The sequence below is a fragment of the Marmota monax genome, unplaced genomic scaffold (genome assembly GCF_021218885.2).
Source record: "Marmota monax isolate L192 unplaced genomic scaffold, Marmota_monax_Labrador192_F-V1.1 WCK01_AAM20220418_F8-fsc00041, whole genome shotgun sequence".
Taxonomy (NCBI): Eukaryota; Metazoa; Chordata; class Mammalia; order Rodentia; family Sciuridae; genus Marmota; species Marmota monax.
In genome coordinates, this window is record NW_026695238.1 from 6,760,063 (window position 1) to 6,778,874 (window position 18,812).

The 18,812-nt window shown below is 37.8% G+C and overlaps 1 protein-coding gene across 2 annotated transcripts in view; it reads right to left on the reverse strand.

Moving 5' to 3' along the window:
- Positions 1 to 1,560: 1,560 nt before the first annotated feature.
- Positions 1,561 to 18,812, reverse strand: part of Farsb (phenylalanyl-tRNA synthetase subunit beta) — a 71,787-nt gene continuing 54,535 nt past the window's right edge. For both annotated transcript variants that reach the window (XM_046439717.1, XM_058577552.1), the window contains exon 17: positions 1,561 to 1,839. In XM_046439717.1, coding sequence (XP_046295673.1) covers positions 1,688 to 1,839 — 152 coding nt within the window. In that variant the 3' untranslated portion in view covers positions 1,561 to 1,687. The remainder of the gene's footprint in view (positions 1,840 to 18,812) is intronic.

The following is an 18,812-nucleotide window of genomic DNA, read 5'->3' on the forward strand; positions in this document are numbered from 1 at the left end:
CACTACACATCTGCACAAAAATTGTTGTGTGGATGGCCTTACAGGTAAACCTAGAAGTAATGGCTGGGTAGTAGGTGTTTCACATTTTAAGAAACTGCCAACTATTTTCTTACATGGTTTATCATTTTATACTCTCAACAGCAGTGCATGATAATTCCACTTGTCTAACACCTGATCAGTCTTTTAAAATCTAGACATTTTGATGGTATGCAGTATTTTATTAATGTGGTTTTCATTTGCATTTTTCCAATGACTAATGCGGTTGTGTGTCTTTGCACAGATTCATATTTCTTTTAGGAAATGTTTTTTTTCTATTCTTTTATTCATTTTTTGAAAACAGGATTGCTTGATAAATAAGTTGTAAAAATTCTTTATGTATGCTGGATACAAGCCCTCTGACTTGTATCTCACTTAATTTTTACAATGTAAATAAAGGTCTACTCACAAAAGAACTGGGAAGTTAAGGTGGAAGTCTTACATGCAAAATTTTACTATGTTAAACAATGCTCCCTACTGAGGCAAAGCATATTCCCTGTAATATGGTGAGGGTTTTTCTTAGTAGGCTGAGCAGAAGCTCCATAAACATAATTCTTGTTCCATTATCTTTTCAGTTATTTTACTGCTACCCAAACTTTTACATTTTATTATCATGTCTCTTTTCTTCTTCTTTTTTTTTTTTACGGTGCTGGTTATTGAACCCAGGGCCTCACACATGCTAGTCAAACACTAACTACCACTGGGCTACACCCCCAAGCTTCTATCATCTCAATAGTCACTGGGAAATTCTACCAAACATTAGATCCAGATTCTGTTTTCAAGAGATAGCACTTAGTACTTGAGCTGGATTCTAGATTAAAGCAGGAAAGGAAAATAAGATGTAAGACAAGGAGAACTGGCAGGGGTTTAGCTTCAGAGGACAGCAATTATACTTCCCTATAAAATAAGCAGAAACTAGTAGCTCAATTAAGTATTTAAAACCATAATTTGATAACTGACTTATTACATAAGGATTAATGCAAAAATTAGTTTTTCATTGTCCTAATGTTCACACTGCACTGGATCAACACTTGCCCATTTTAACTCTTGTAAGCAGAACAGATCTATGGTGCATGTACTCAGGATTATCACAGAGTAGAAAAACACCTTCATGTTCTCGTGTTTTAAATATTTGTGTTTCAGGTTTTTCTTTCACTTTAAAAAGGCTTCAAAAATGATAATTGCTCGACTGTAGTTATCTTAGAAGTTTTCTAAAAATATTGTTATTTTGTTGTTCCCAATGGAAAACACATGCCAAATGAAGAAAATAAAAGCTGAAACTCTTACTATCTCACATTTGTGAGATGTGTGTTCTAATTATCCTGTTTCACCCATAAGGGGTAAAAAAAAGTGGGATCCTATTATGCAGGAGCTACGGGTGACAAGGAGAAACCTGCTGTCTGAGGAGCACTTCTGCTTCCAGACGGACCTGCACCCCCAGTGCACTCCTCTGGTGCTCATCCAAGAAAGCACACAGACACGTTCCACACTGCACACGCCAGCCCAATGCAAGCTACCCAGGGAGGCAGGCGGAGCTTTTTACTTTATTAAACATTAAAACACAAATGGATGCACCCTGTGGAGGAGGAGAGGACACCAGAGGAGGAGAAAGGGACACTAGGGGACAGAACCATACAACAGAGATCCATCCTCACAAAAAAGGCTCAATATTGATTTCCAGGGAGGAGCAGGGCATGGTGAGCTCAAATTTGGTGATAACATCAGGATGAAGGACTCCGAGCTTCCCAATGCTTTGACCCCTGGCAAAGATCTCAGCACATCGCCCAGGGAAGAAAGCAGGGCCTGAAAAAGAGAGAAAAATCAATGTTTCTTCTGGCAAAATGTCAATAGACATTTAACACTAAAAGCCCACAAGTCAACTTTAAAAATAACTATTCTTTAAAGCACAGGCTAAGAAAGCAGTCCTCATACTCTCTAGTGTTAACAAGAAGTTATCACATTAAGGAACTCCTAGGAGGAAAAGTTAGGGATGAATAGGAAAATAAGGGCCCTGTGTGTTCATCACAGGGGTCCGAGCAGGAAGTATGAAATAAAGGAGGCTGAGGACACAGTCAGGAGAGCCTGAGTACCTGGAACTGTCCTTCAAAGGACAAAGGGGAAAAATGAAATGCAGATAGGATGCCGAGTGGGAGGAAGGAGCTGTGGAACACCTGACACCATGTCCACAATGGATTACTTCACTCCAGTGACATCACTCCTTTCTACCTGATTACATGGAGAAACCCAAGCTGCAGTGTCCTCACAAGCTACAGGGAACCGCATTGGCTAATTACAGGCTGCGTTGCCAGAAGGCGACCCATATTCCTGTCTGAAAAGAGCTTCCTAAGCAGTTCTGGAGCATCTTCTGCAAAACCAGAGCAAAGGCCAGACCCAACAAGTCCAAGCTGATCCCTGCTTTACTTTAAGCCTGGCAGAAAGTTCTCTCTTCATCTGAGAGCCAATGCACTGACACAATTCGCCAATCAGTAACGGTTCTCAAGATTTAACTGACTACAAACCAAACGTATAGGCCCATTTCACTAGTGGCTAAATTACCAGTGCCACAGGAGCGTATTCATGCCCTGGACTCTACTGAAGTTTAAAATAATGCCGACTCATTTCTCTAGCCACCCACTTGAAAAGGGTCAGGCCCACAGCTCCTGGCTGATTCAAGCCACGTTTACTGGCATGAACTATAAATACCCAGTAGAGCCGGGCCACAAGCCTCCGGCCTGCCACTCGGAGTGAGTGCATTATTTATGGAAGAGCAAGCTGCTGAGTCTCCAAATGGCTTCAAGGTCAGCATAATTAGGAACTACAAAATAGGGTTGGAAGGGAGGGAAAATCTGCTACTGTCAAGTTAATACCACAGATGCACAGAATTGTACATATTTTTCAATCAGTATCGAAAGATGTTTTTTATATTTCTGGGAAAGACCTGAAAAATATTTTTAATTGTCCTTAACCCTAAGAATCTGGACAAAATGTAAGGTGGTCTGTTTCTCATGTCTGCCAAGCTAAACAATTCTGTTTCATGGTCAAAGCAAGAGTTCCAGTGAATTGCATTTAAGTACTTAATCCACACTTAGGAAAAGGGGTGAAGAAGGGAATCAAATGAAATAATTCAGAAACCAAACTGGATAGATAATACAAAATCCTGGTGAGACATGAATTATTGCTTAGTCTGATAAAGATGGTATATTTTAATTCTATTAAAATGAAAATCTAATGATTATCTCCCCAACCAGAAAGCAAAAGAAATTTTCAAATGATAAACCAAGGAATTTGTATAAAGTGTCAATGGTCAGCATTATGACTGACAAACCCAAGCTGATAAAACTATAAACCTCAGAGATTGTTGGGGCTCCCTTCTCCCATCACCCAGCACCCCTTCATACAACAGAGCTGAACACACACACCCTCTGAGAAAGACACTGGCCTAGGTTAAAAGGCCCCTCAGAAAGGAAATATTGAAGACCTTCCCTGATAACCTTGCTGTACCAGAATCTTTCCTTTTGTCTATCTTCAATTTCAATTTGATTGGATTCATTTTTACTGAAGCATAAAACCAAACTATTTTCGAATCTAAGCCAGATGTGCTCATTCTGGCAAATGTTAGCAAAATAAAGCCTGAGAGATAAGAACTCAGAATTTTTACTTCATATAACCTTTGGATCAGTACTTTCTAGCAAAATTCAGATACCTTCTTTAGTTGCCAGCTTGCATTCTCTCTCTCTAGAGACAGTTGGATCAAACTTTGCTTAAGCTCATTAACTAGGCAGGTATATGGTCAAACAAAATATTTATGTCACCAAATACAATTTTCTCTTTTTCTAAAGACAAGCAAAGAGAAGTAAAATTTGCATGATGCCTTAAGATATCGCCAAGTATGACAGTATTCTAAATGGCAAATGCCAAAAGTTTTCACCCTAGAGCTGGGCATGGTGGCACACACCTGTAATCCTGGCAACTGGGGTGGCTGATGCAGGAGATTGCAAGTTCAAAGCCAGCCACTCACAACTTAGTGAGGCCTTAAACAACTTACCAAGACCCTGTCTCAAAATAAAAAATAAAAACGCCTGAGGGGATGTGACTCAGTGGTTAAGTGCCCCTGGGTTCAATCCTCAGTACCAAAATGAAAAAAAAAAAAAAAAAAAAAAAAGGTTTTCACCATAGCACATGAACCCATCTGAGTCATAAGGGCATCCAGAAGGTCTTCACTGAATCCCAGTGGAGCAGGCATTAAAGAGGCTGCTGTCCTTTCTCTCAATAAACAGTCTCCACCACCCACTTACAATGTAAACATTAAACCCAACACTGGGATTTCTGTATGAACTTCACTCTGCTGAAAACTGCACACTTAAAGCTGTGATGGCAACTTTAACTTCTCTTGTCCTTTTTTCAATTCTACAAGGTCAGATTATGATACAAATACTTAGCATTTCTGCATTTTGCCTCAATTAGAGCAAGGCTGAGGTTGTCCTAGATCTATACAAACTGAGCAGCATACAAAAGGATTCAAGTTATCAAGGGCAACAGACGGATCCTAAAAGATGTGCTACTTGACTGACATTATAGGTGAACTAGAAATGCTGAAAAAAAAATTAAAATTACTAAAACATAAGCATTTCTTAGCGTTTTCAAAACCTTTATGGTTTTTAATTTGGGTTTTCTAATTTACAGGCAGAATTGCTTCACTAACAAAGGGGAAACACCCCACTAAACATTAATCAGTCTTGAAAGTTCAAAGGTGAGAAAGTCCCCAATGTTAACAGAAGGAGGGCAGTTTAGCTCAGTAACTTAGGTGGATTAATGTGATCATCGCGTGCTAGGTAGGACTGATGCATCTTAAACAGCAATCTGTCCAGAAATAAAAGCAGTTATATCAGAATGGAACTAAATATGGGTCCAGGCTTAGGAAAACTCAGACCTGGATGGTAGCCAACTTCCAAAGGCTACTTTTATCTCACTGACAAACAAAAACATTTTTGGAAAGAGCACATCCTGTGTCTAGAGACACATAGTTGCCAATTCAAAGAGAATCATATTGTCTTGTGAAGAGGAATTCTAAAATTCAAATTCTGAAGAATACATTAATCAGTTTTCTTTTATTTGAGTATTTAAGTCCAAATAGAGATCATGACTTCCTGGTATATCAAAATGTATAAACAAACAGTACAGTGTCCCACCTATGTCCTAAGCACCCCACCCAGGCGAAAGGCCTCTCCAGCCTACCCCTGCACCAAGGTCCCTGTGCTGATTAAACTCTCAGCTTGCTGATAGCCACCATGGAAAAATGGCTTCCAGCACAAAACAGATCTGGGGGAAATTGTGCTCTTGTTGAAATACATGTGGAAGCCCAGACAACCCCCTCCCCCCAAAAAATTCAGTTAAGCACAAATAAGAGTTTAATTTCCCAAACTTAGTGGGGTGTGAGTAAGCCCCTTAATTAAAGCCTTTGTGGCATCTTTTCAAGGTCTATAATCGTCTCTGCTCTAACGGCAGGGCCACTCAGGACCTCAGGGTCATTCCTGGACCCATAATCCAGCACAGCACCCAGTCTTTAGCACATTTTCTGGCTAATTGACCATCAAAGAGTCTGTGAGCACCTCTCCTGCTCGTTGCCAAACACCTTTCACAGTTTCTTTTTGCCTCATCTTTTTTTTTTTTTTTTTTTTTTAGAGTAATAGTACAGGCCTAAAGTTGGGATAAGCTTTACACATCGAGCCATTCCTTTAATTTTATGAGCATCAGAAGTAGAAGCTTAAGGTGGTAATGGGGCGCACTTCTCATCTGGAAGCATGGAGGAAGTTACCCGGCACTAGGTCCCTACTCCTTACTTCAAGGCCTACTGGCTACGACAACCCACTGATCTGGCACTTCACTTGGCCCATCTCTAAAAATCATCTATTCATATAACTTAACTCTTCCCTGTCTTTGGATCACCAGTACATGTTTTGAGGTTCAAATTCTCATATGACTGACTGCCTGCAATCTGGTACTTTACCACCCAAATTTTCTGAAAGAAAAAGAACAAAATAAAAAAGAGGACAGGAAATACTGGAAAAGGAATGTCCATAAATCATTTGTCACAGCTAATAACAGAAACAGTCTTTGTGAGCTTTCCCCAGATGTCAAGTCCCCAATTCAGGAATGAAGTAGAAAATACAGAATTATATAGATACAGTAAGTCACTGGGCCACCTGAACGTAGTTTAAGAGTTTAAGTCTGATCTAAATGACTGATTAATGTAATATGATGAAGAAAGGAATAATCATTTAATAGGCCGAACTGTCTAGAACTGGCACCTACCCAAACCCTTCTCTCCCCACAAAGACAAAAAAAAAAAAAAAAAATCCCCCGTATTCCATTCTGGAGTGAAACCAACAAAATGGGTGACAGGGCAAGGAGCAGAAGAGAGCTGAAAGCTGAAGCTATGCCTTCCTATGCAGGGCTTTCTCCTACTTTCTCACCAGTTTTCAGAGAATGTAAACTGTCTAACTCTGCTGCCAGTATGTCAGCCTCACCCTCCTTTTCTAAATAATGTATAGGACTTAAAAACTGCACATATCCCTACATAGGAGCATGCCATAATTCTTATGGGTAGTTGTTCTCAAAATTTTAGAACCAGCAGATTTTTGAGAACCAGTGGAATTACAGAAAGAAGGGGAGAACACAAGGAGGGAAAGGGTACAAGGTAGGCAAGACATTAACTTAAAAAAAAAGAAAGAAAAAGGGTTAGGAATACGAGGAGCCATAAGATCACCACTGAGATATAAACACAAAACATTTTTTCAGATCCCAGTACACTCAGGAGAAATGTCTCTGTAAAGACCATTTAATTTGTAAGTGAAGACTAAATAATTTCCAACTGGTAATATAAAACACCCATGTTCCCCCAGATGTATACAATTCTCACTTTGCATTTGAAGTGAAATATTTATGGTACCTAAAGTCTGTGAAGAAAGGGGACCTAATCCTTTGAGTTTAATGGCCATCTTTCATCCCCTTCTGAAGATCAAAAGAAAGAAAACCCCTTACACAACTTTCCAGTGCTAATCCCAACACACCTGCAGACATCGTTAACTCTTAAAGTGAAGGCAACTGGATGAGAGAGAAGAACTAGCGCCTACTTAACCCCATAGCAGGGAACTCAGAGGAAACCCTTGTTACAGCAGCATTCTACCAAGAGGGCGCCTGGTGAAACCCATTACAAATGAGGCTAGGGGACCTTATTCTTTAACAGCAATTAGCAAAGCACCTAACTACCTTTGTCTTCAACAAAGAACAACCTTTTATAAGTCACTACAATCTCCTTAAAACTAAGTAAGAATTTAGAATTAGAATTCCAAAATTTCCCAGTTTTAGTGTAGAGAAATTTATCATTTTTTTTAAAAATATTTTTTTAGTTGTCAACAGTCCTTTATTTATAAGTGGTGCTGAGAATCGAACCCAGTGCCTTACACATGCTAAGCAAGCACTCTACCACTGAGCTATAACCCCAGCCCAGAAATTCATCATTTTTGTTTGCTCATTTTGCTTGTTGTGCATATCAGAAAGGAACTCTACCAGTGAGCCACATCTCCAGCCCAATGCTATCACTTTCTAAAATTTCTTTAGTTAACTAGCAGGGCAAACACTAAATGATTAAAAAGAAAATGCTAGGGGAACATAGACCTAATTTTAAAGTCCAATTTTATACTAGTGTGTGTCACATACACATAAATAGTCATATTTCAAAACCTGAAGGAGGGGGACTGGGGTTGTGGCTCAGCAGTAGAGTGCTCACCTCAAACGTGTGGGCCCTGGGTTCAATCCTCAGCACCCACATAAAAATTCATTCATTATTTGTTCACGGCAGTGGGGATTGAACCTAGGGTTGTTTTATCACTGAGCTCCATTCGCAGCCTTTTTTATTTGGAGACAGGTCTCATCAGTTAAGTGCTCGGGCTGGTCTTGAACCTGCGATTCTCCTGGCTTAGCCTCCCAAAAAGCTGCGATATCAGGCATGTGTCACCATACCTGACCCCCTACTTGCAATTTTAAATCAGAATCAAATTAACTTGTGTAAAACCAAAGGACTTAACTCTAGGTTAAAAATTCCTCTCAAACTGTCAGTTTTTGAAAACTCCTACATTTGCCTGACACTCATTTTCTGTTTCTTAAGTATGCCCAGAGATATTTAGAATAACAGCTTCAAATATAAAAGGTACAAACTGTCCTGCCTTCCCAAGCCAACAAATAGGTCTATGACCTGACAAAAAATTTTAAGGGTACTGTTTCTCAAATCAAATTTAACAATGTACTAATTCCTCCATAATTAAAGTGAAATAATAATGGTAATAAAAATGTAGTAGGGGGCCTGGGGTTGTAGCTCAGTGGTAGAGCACTTGCCTGGCACGTGTGAGGCCCTGGGTTTGATACTCAGCACCACATAAACATAAATAAATAAAATAAAGGCATTGTATCCATCTACAACTACAAAAAAAATTAATAAAAAAGAATGCAGTAGGGCTAATTAGGAAAGAATGAAAATGTTGATCATGAGATTGTGTCCATAATTTCACAATTAGTAAATTCAATGGAAACCTTTGATTAACTTGTAGCAAACATAACTTCAAACATGCAATTATAATAGATGTATTTTAGTTTAGAATTAGATTCAGTTGACAAGTAAGGCATGTAAGAGAAAAAGAATTGAACAGTAATGCAATTATAAAAACATGGTAGCCTGTTTCTATTCATCTTCCATCACCAGTAAAAGCAGTGGAGCAGTCCCAGGGCAGCCCTGGCCAAATCCTTTGTGGAACAGGCAAGTTACAGATGGGAAAAGTGAAGCACCCGGAGATTAGAAGTCTTGCCCAAGGCAAGCAATAATATAGGCAGGAGAGGAGGCTAAAGGTGAAGGAGGGCCACTAAACCAGCCCTCCTCCTGTGGCCTCCAGGCATAGAAGGCCTATAGCATATTGCTTTTAAGCTTTTGGTCAAGCTGTCCATTTGATGTTTGCAAACTTCTTCTGGCCTAAAATTAAATAAATAAACACAACTTAAGAGAGGGGGGAAAAAAGACTGATAGGTCCTTACCTCTAAACTTAGGACATCCCCAGGTATGTGCTGCAATATTACTAATATAACATAATACTAATGATACTACAGTCTTCTAGTAGTTTTGTACAACTACATTGGTGGTGGTGGTGGGGGGGGATTGAACTCAGAGGCACTCAACCACTGAGCCACATCCCCAGCCCTATTTCGTATTTTATTTAGAGACAGTGTCTCACTGAGTTGCTAAGTGTCTCACTTTTGCTGAGGCTGACTTTGATCTCGTGATCCTCCTGTCTCAGCCTCCAGAGCCGCTGGGATTACAGGCAGGCGTATGCCACCTGTAGGCCCAGAAATACATTTTTAAAGACTCCCATATAACAGTGGCCTTAATGAATAAATTCTGGATTTCTAAAACAAGGCTAGAATTATTTTTGCATACAAATAAACACCAAGGTGACACTATCTAGAAAGGCAGAAAGCTGCGTGTGGGAGTACATGCCTATAATCCCAGGGATTTGGGAGGCTGAGGCAGAAGGATCACAAGCTTGAGAGGCCAGTCTGAGCAATTTAGCAAGATGCTGTCTCAAAATAAAAAAAATAATAGTAATAATAAAAAGGACTGGGGATGTAGCTCAGTGGTAAAGCATCCCTGAGTTCAATCCCCAGTACCAAAAGTAAATAAACAAACAGGCAAAGAAAAAGAGTGGACATGTTAGAATCTGTGACAAAATCTGCTTCTGAATTTAAACACTTGCAGCATAAGTAGAAAGGACCTTGTAGGCAATACTGTCCATTCCCTTTTTTGACAAAGGAGAAAACAGAGACAAACCAGGTTAAAGAAAAATACACAGCCAGGTTACAGGACAGTTAAGAATCCAAGTCTTCTTGAATTCAGTTTACAATTCTTCTGCCCAATGCTGCTTTTCTAAAGTCAAACTCAACATTACTAAGTTTCCTCTGAGGAGTGATTTACCAGTTCCAAAATGCTTCCCCAAATTCTTGTCTCTGCCTCTCCCAACAACTCAATGGTCCACACAGACAGATATTCATTTCCATTTTACAGCTGAAGAAACAGGCATGAAGAAATCACGTCCTCAATCACATGGTTAAAATGAAAGAGGATTTGCAGCACACCTGACTTAGCAACAGCTGACCTAGCGTATGTTCTAGGTTTGACAGTGTATTCTTTCCTATCATTACAACTAGTATCTATGACACCTTGGGATCTGTTTTTTCAACTTATATTTACATATTTAAAGACTTTTCATTATATTTATACATCATAGTTTGCCAAATTACTCTTTAAGTATTTTATCTTAGAGTTGTTTTCAATTATTCACAACTCAAGTAAAGTTTCTATAAACATAAGCTACTTTTTGCTCTTCCTTGGATTACTTCCCTTTTCCACAAATAGTACTACACAAAAAGACAAAACCAAAATGAACCACTGTGCCACTCATTATTTATCAAAATGTTAAGCAATAGACTTCTAGCTGTGGTAGGAGTGACAAACCACAGACTATACTTATCTCATCTTGTACAATGTAGATAAAAAGCTTTCTCCCACAGAGTACCAACTACTACTTTCAAAAAAATCCCATGAGGGAGAAAATGACTCAAAACAACCTTGGGACATAATCCCAAGAAGAATTTTTGTTTAGAGAATGCAATTCAGACCAACCAGGAGCCTTTAAGGATAAAGAAGTGTGACTAGAAACCCTTTTCTTCTGGAAAGTGAACACCAAAGTACAGTGACACAGAAGGGAAAAAATTAGGGTCCCAGGGAGGGAGGAGTGTAAGAAAATTCAATGAAGACACAGGAAGTCACGAGAGAAGACAACTAGGGGATCCAAAGTCAAGCTGCCAACCCCACAATTGGCCTAAATCCCCCTGGGCAGAAAGATCCATTCCTTACCGAAAGCCCACATGGGCTGGCAGGTGCTCAGAAATATTTCTGAGAGGGGTGAGAGGCTGCTCAAGTCACCTGAGCACCTAATGAACAACAGTATTCACTTCTCAAACAGATCAAGTCAGGCCACAGATATTCAACATCAGTGCAAAAATAATTCATCAAAATCAGAACTGGGACTTCCAAGAAGTCTTTTTTTTTTTTTTTCTTGGTACTGGGGATTGAACTTAGGTGCTTTACCACTGAACGACATCCTCGGTCCTTTTTATTTATTTATTCGTTTTAATTTGGGTCTCACTAAATTGCTTAGGGCCTTCCTAAATTGCTGAGGCTGATCCTCCTGCCTCAGTCTCCCTAGCTGCTGGGATTAAATGTGTGCGCCACCATGCCCAGCTTGCCTATCATATGTAAAGTGGTATGGGAAATACTGTGCATGTCAACCTGTTAGATTCCTGGAATGATGTAACATAGACCGATTTAAGCTAGAAAGAAAACACACACACACACAGAGAGAGAGAGAGAGAGAGAGAGAGAGAGAGAGAGAGAGAGAGAGAAAGGAGTCTCTCCAAAAAAGAATATATGGGGAGAAGAGAAGAAACATGCTGTATATAAAAGCAACTCTGGAGAAGACAGACACCTAATGAATGTTTAATTTTCTGCAGACTCACCACCCCAAAAGTCCACATACATACATTTTAATATTTTAATTTTTAAGCAAAGTAGATTACATATCAATATATTATTAAAAAATCAGAGTAAGCATTAGTTATTACAGGCTTCTAGAATCTAGTTCATTAAAAAGAAATACCATAAAATATTAAAAAATGATTTTTAACAACCTTCTGATTTCCTAGATAAAAGTCTGAACTAAAAATGAGCTATTAGCTTATAAGTAGCAGGAATCACTAAACCAAACCAGACCTTCTTTAATTAAGCAAGAAGGGAACAAACAAAACAGAGGCTGTGAAAAAAGTGTTAAGATCCAGGGGAATGACTTCATGATTCTATGGGAATAAATGACAGAGGCAAAGAAGACCAAAAGAAAATGAGAAGAAAAAAAAAAAATCATTCTTAACAAAGCCTTTGGATGGGAAATGTGGTCACTTAGCAAAGTGCTCTGAAAAGGAGATGGACACTGACACTTTTTCCAGCCCTGGTTTAAATCAGATCTTAAGAACCAGACAGGGGCTCTGAAGATAAGCTGCCACTTTGGTACGTAATGTATTTTTAAAGTTTTATAAATATTCCAAGTAATAGAGTATCAGCTAAATGTTTTTTACACCCCCTAAGTATAGCATGCACCCTTTCAGAATCTCTCCAAAATCTTATACATGGTACATAACACTGCATATATGATAATTTAAGACCCAGAAATCACAAGTTAACAACCATTTAATTTTCAAAATTGAGGTCTTATTTTACTTACAGATAAATGTAATGCTGGGAAAAAATGAATGTAAATGGACCAAAAGCGTGATTAAGGAGACCATGAAGGTGTACTTTTATAACTCTGAGGATCTGTGAACTTCACTCTGATATGAATCATATTTTTATTCCAAATCTCAACTGAGTTTCAAACGGTCACATTTCCTTAAGGACCTGTTCAATTCGACTGAAGGGCTTTACCTTTTAAATATATCAAAGATCACGGGATTTTAGATTTCCTCCATTCCTTCATGGCTTCAAGAAGAACTTAACAGAAAATAAGGTGAGTTTAGGAAGTTAATCAGTACCATTAGCAAAAACTCAGAGTAATAATTCAAAAGCAACATGTATTAAAAAAATCTACAAAGTATATGGGAAAAGATAAAATTGGACCTACTGTTCATACTGTAATCAGGACAAATTACAAATAGATAAGAGGTAAGAAAATGAAACATTTAACAAAAAAAAACAAAAACAAAAAAACCACTAATCTCAGAGCAGGAAAAACTTTCCTAAAAATGACTCAAAATTCAACATCAATAAGGAAAAAGATTAATAAATTTGACAATATAATTTAATAAAATCTGCATGGCAAAAAAATGAAGTAAAAAAAAATAGTTTACAAACTGACCAAAAAATTAGCTGGATATATGTCATAAGGGAACGTTCATATAACATACAAGGTCTCTAAAAATGAAAAAGACCAACGAACCCAAAGGGAAAATATAAGCAAGACAAGAGATTCCAAGAAAAGGAAATAAAAATTTCTGATAAACATGAAATACCTTTACTCCTGCTTCTAAGAAAGGAGATTTAATGAATACTTGTGAGATACTATTTCGTACCTGAAAATTGGGGGAAAATAAAAAATTTCGTGACTCTAACAACAAAGCAGAGAAACAGGTCTTCTTATCTGCTGCTGCTGAGTTTGCAAAACATTCAAACAAGATGTTTGAAGGAGAGGTGTTTGGCACTACCAGGCAAAAATATGAATTCTCCCTTTGTCCCAGTGATCCCAAACTTCTAGGAATCTGTCCCAAAAATACACTGTCAAAAATTCCAAACAGCATAAGCACAAAGCTATTCATGGTAGCTCCATTTGTAACAACAAAAGAGTGGAAACACCCAATATTCATCAACAGGCAATTAGGTGAATAAACCATGAGAAGACAGCAATAGAGCACTCGGCAGAAGACAAGGGAACAAGGTGGACCTCCACTTGCTGCTTGCTGTCTGTAGGATGCTCCCCACCACAGCCTGACAAACAGATAGAAGCAAACTTCAGAACAGTGCCACGTCCAGCCCCTCTGTCCATAAGTGAAGAATGTGATACACAACGACGCTTATATTGAAAAAACAAAAGGAAACACTACAAAACAATAGACTAAAAATTAATAAAAATCATAACCTGTAGAGGCAGGGAGAAAAAGTTAGAAGCCAGAATGCTCTAAATGTACCTTATTTTGTAGGTAATATCCTAAATTCAAAAAGAACTGAAAATAAATTTTATACTGTTTTCAGTAATCTTTATGTTAGTAATAGTATCAGTATTTTTATTTTAAAACTATAATAATAGTGCAAGGAAATAAGTAATCATATAAATGTGTTAGGAACCAAGATTTTCAATGTAAAGAAAAAGAGCTAGAAGTCAAATATATTATGTAAAATTCTTAAATCCTGAATATAAATGGAAAATGACAATGTGAATACAGTGCTTTTTCTTGGGAGGGGGGAGCCTTTGTGCTGCTCTGCATACTAAAATGTATGCACACAGAACAACCTCTAGATCAGTGCAATGTGCAATCTTAACCCTCATTTCATGATCTAAATTTGATTTCTAAGAGAAATAAGGGCCATTTTAAAATATGACTGTTTCTAGGTCTGAGGCAGAAAAACTATATAAGAAACACATTTTCTACATTACCACCCCCTTCTAAGAAAGTCCCACTACATACAACCATTTTCTCCCTTCATTTTAATAAGACCCTCACTACCAAAGACTTTGTAAGAATTGAAATTAAAAAAGACTTTCACCCTCCTCTTCCAGAACAATTCAGCCCTACAGGTGATGAAGAAGGCAGAAATCTCCAACTGGGAGTGGGAGAATAGGAGTGTATGCGTCTCAGATCAGGAATAGAAAGCCAGCATGGGTTGTCAGAGTCCAAGAGAGAGTAGAGGGCATCCAAAAGTGTCCAAGAACAGCCCTGCAGGGGCAGCCAGCATCTCACAAAGAAAAGTAGGGCAGATGTGTAAGGGAGAAGACAGCAATGAAAAAGAGTTTAGTTACCCAGGGGCATGGATTAAGGAGTCAACAGGCTAAGATAATGGAAGCCAAGTCTCCCACTATTGGAAAAGAGAGGTACAAATGTGGATCAGGGAAAAACTGGCAGTGTTAGGTTTATGTTGGAGGTATTGTTGTGGACTTATGGTCTTCAAAAATATATACAGTTGACCCTCTCCATCCACGGGTTCTACATTCACAGATTCAACCAACTACAGACAGAAAATATATATTTTAAATGTTTTATCTGTATTAAACACGTACAAAATTTTTGCTGTCATTTTTCCCCAAATAATACAATATATCAACTATTTTCACAGCACTGTATTAGACATTGTAAGCAACCTATATTCAAATACTACAAATGCCATTTTATATAAGAGTGGGGGTAGATCCTGGAACCAATCCCTCTCAGATATTGAGGGATGCCCGTGTGTGTATGTATGTGTGTGTGTGTGTGTTTGTGTGTGTGTACCATGACACATTCCCTAGCTCAATCCTGAGAGGAGGCTTTAGAACAACCACCTCCCCACACACTGAGCAACAGCATTGGCTGAATGGCCATATGTTCAGCAGGCTACTCTACATTGATCAAACCTATGGAGGTTTTATTTATTTTTTTATGAATATTTTATTATTTTTCACCTATCCATCCATCTATCCCATTAGCCCTTTTGGAGTAAAGCTACACATTCTACTTAGAAGGTTCACATTTAGATTACCAAAACACAGCATTCTATAGGAATTCATGGGATAATGGTTTTTAACTAACATGCTGCCAAAATATAACAAATGTGTCAAAATCAGGTGCTGCTAAATTTTGACCCAAGTGTAAAATTGCTGCTACCTAAAAATAAAACTGTCTTATATGTATAAAATAAAAACTAAGTAGTCAAAACCACCCTAAAAATCCTTTAAGCTTTCAGGACATGAACCACTGAAAGATTACAAACTAAAAAAAACTTATTTTATTTCTCTTTGTGTTAAGGCTATAGCATTCTGTTCTCTAGAATAGTGGAGGCCAAGGTCTAGTTTAATGGCAGGGAAAAGAAAGGGAGTACAAAGTGGTAAATAAAATATCTTTTGTCACCCAGTACACATAGTTGAATTTAAATAAATTCAAAGTGTATATATTCTCAACAAAAGTTAAAACTGGTTTTTGGAGAAGTGGGTATGAACAAATCTTACACATTATGATGATTGGCGCCTCCAAAGCTGAGCCAAATGTGGCAATAATCACACACTCCTGTGGCTGCTCTCCTGATACCACATGAACAGCACTGACACAGAAGACAAGGCAAACGTGGTAAAGATGCTGTAAACTACAGCAATGAACAGCTGTGATGGAATTCCAGCGACTGCCCAGTCACAAGCCAGGTGTGGTGGTACACACTTGTGTCTCCAGATGCTCAGAAGGCTGGGGGGCAAGAATCACCTGAGCTCATGAATTCCAAGGGCAGTTGGGGGCAGCTTAGTGAGACCCTGCCTCAAAACAAATATCTCAAAAGTCACCTTGAAAGGTATCTTTGGAGCCACTGGCTGTCTTAGAGATATTGTGTATGTATGCTCCCGAGAGCTTTAGTAAGTGGCTTAGGTTTTGAGAATTACCTAAATATAGTTTATCATTTAACTTAAGAAGTTATTGAACACATCATTAATTGCCAAGTGCTAAATATTAAAAATGTTGACAATATCTGATTACCATAAATTACTTGTAAATTATTTTCTCATACCACAGAAAGTTAAAAGTTAAATTCAGGAAAAATTTTTGACCAATTAAATTTTTTTTCATTATTTTGTTGAAAAAACAAGTTTTGAATGATTTTTAAAACTTTTGATTATTTCATTACATATTTCATAAACTGCTAATTGGTGTATGTAATTTCATACAATTTACATGAGTAAATAAGTAATCTTAAAACTTTTATATTAATTTTTAGATCAAAATTTTTGCTTAGTCATTGTTAACACTACACTAATGAAAAAATGTTAAGCTTTGCATTTATTTTTCTTATATATACAGCACTATACATACAGCCCATAGTAGATAGTGTTACCTGTATATTAAAATTTCACGGAGGGGCAATTAAAAATAAAAGGTTTGAAAAAGATCCTTAGGGGAGAGAACACGTAAAAAAATCTGAAAAATGCTATATTAAAATAATTACCTATCAGAGGGAATACTGAGCTAAGACATCTCCAGTCCACTTGGTGTTGAGCACTCCAATTTGTTATGAGTACTGCCATGTCAGGTAAACACCAAAACACACCAAAAATAGGAACTAAGTGAACCAGAGAGGCAGAACTTACCTTATGCATATCTGAAGGTGACAAAAACAATAAATAAGCTCAAAACCACGACAGGGCCAGGGAATCTGTGATCAGTGCTGAGCTGCTGTAAAAACCCTGTGGCCCCTAAGACACCACTGATCCCGCTGTGCGGCAGTTACCCCTTGTTCATTTAATACTGCTTTGAGTCTTTTATTCTTGCAAGAAAGCCAATGGAAATGGTAGTACTAGAAAAACTTGTCTCAAACACAACAAAGTAGACAGTCAGAGGAGTAAAAACTATTTTTACACAGGGTAATAAGGTTAGAAGTTTAAAAGCTTCCAAACTTCTTTTTTTAACCTGATGCCTTGACAGAACAACACCTTTGTTGATTGTAACTAAATTCAGACATGCTATACAGTTCCCCCTTTATTACAGCCCAGAAAATTTTGTGTAAATCAAACCATAATCTGAATACCTTTACTTCAACAAATTGTTCAACAGATATTTTCTCATCTATTTCTAAGCTCCTATTACATGAGAACCAGTGTGACTGACGACCAGGGAAACATCACAATTTCACCCATTTTTTTTTTTTAGCATCAGAAATCTTTCACAGGTGTTCTGAAAGGCAAATAAGGTCTTGACCTACAGGTCAAGCCAATCATTAGGTGTGATGTAACAGAAGGTTCCTAAATAGCCACAGTATGTACATATGGTGTAGGATTAAATGTGCATATTACTTACAAAGTTATTTTTCACTTCATAAAATGAATTATGAGCAGCATGAAAACTAAAATTGTCAAAACTAAAGTTCTAAGACTTTTGTCTGTCCATCTGGGACCCTGTCTCAAGTTAAATTGAAGTTTTCTGTAGAACTGTAAATAATCAAAACTGAAATAGGTAGCATGCTAATGGGGGGTGAGGGGACTCTCTCAAGTCAATGCAGCCAATCACAAGCAAAGCCTGCTACATTCTACAAGAAATAATTTTCGCCACTGATCTGCCCAGCAACCACAGAATTGTTCTAAACACAAAAATGTTGAGAATTTTTCTTGCCCAGAAGTGGTTTTTGAAAAGGATAAATGCATCTAAACATACATAATTTAGTTTGCAACAAACCACAAAAACAGAGGAAAAAGCCTAGAAAAAAAGCATATACATATGCTATAATAATCTGATCAAATGCCACTAAAACATTCTTGAGTTGAACCCTTTTGAAACCTTTAAAATTCTCTGTAGTCTGCTAACTAGTTAAAAGTTGCTCTTTTTTATTTATTTATTTTTTAACTCAACATTGACCTTATTCTATCATCATATCAGCTTGATATTCTAGCTCACTTTAGGGTCTTAAACTGCAAAGGTGCTCAGCAAATGAAAAATACGTAAGATTAAGCAATCAGGCTTTTCAGTCTGATGACAGTCACAGGCTTTCTGAGTGCTTCTGCAGATACTCCACACGCTGCAGAGGGCTGCTGGCTGCATAATAAGCAAGGTTACAATTCAATGTCAACACAACTCCTTGGAATTGATGTGATGATCAATGAAATGAATTTCCAGATTTCTCTTACAAAGGACAGGGCCAAGTTTCTCAAAGGGAATTAAGTTCTATTCCACTTATCCCTACCATCAAACAAAGCAGCACAAAGGGAAGCTTGGAAGCATACATTACAAAGGACAGAAAAAAATTAGGTATAACTGTCAGTGTAACTGACATTAGCAGGAATCTCTGGTGTACAGGCTTAGCTCAATTATAATTGCAAAGCCACTAAGGATTTTTAATTATTAAAAAGTAAACCATATGCCAGAGTAATAGAATACAGCTCAATAATCAAGAATGGCATGAA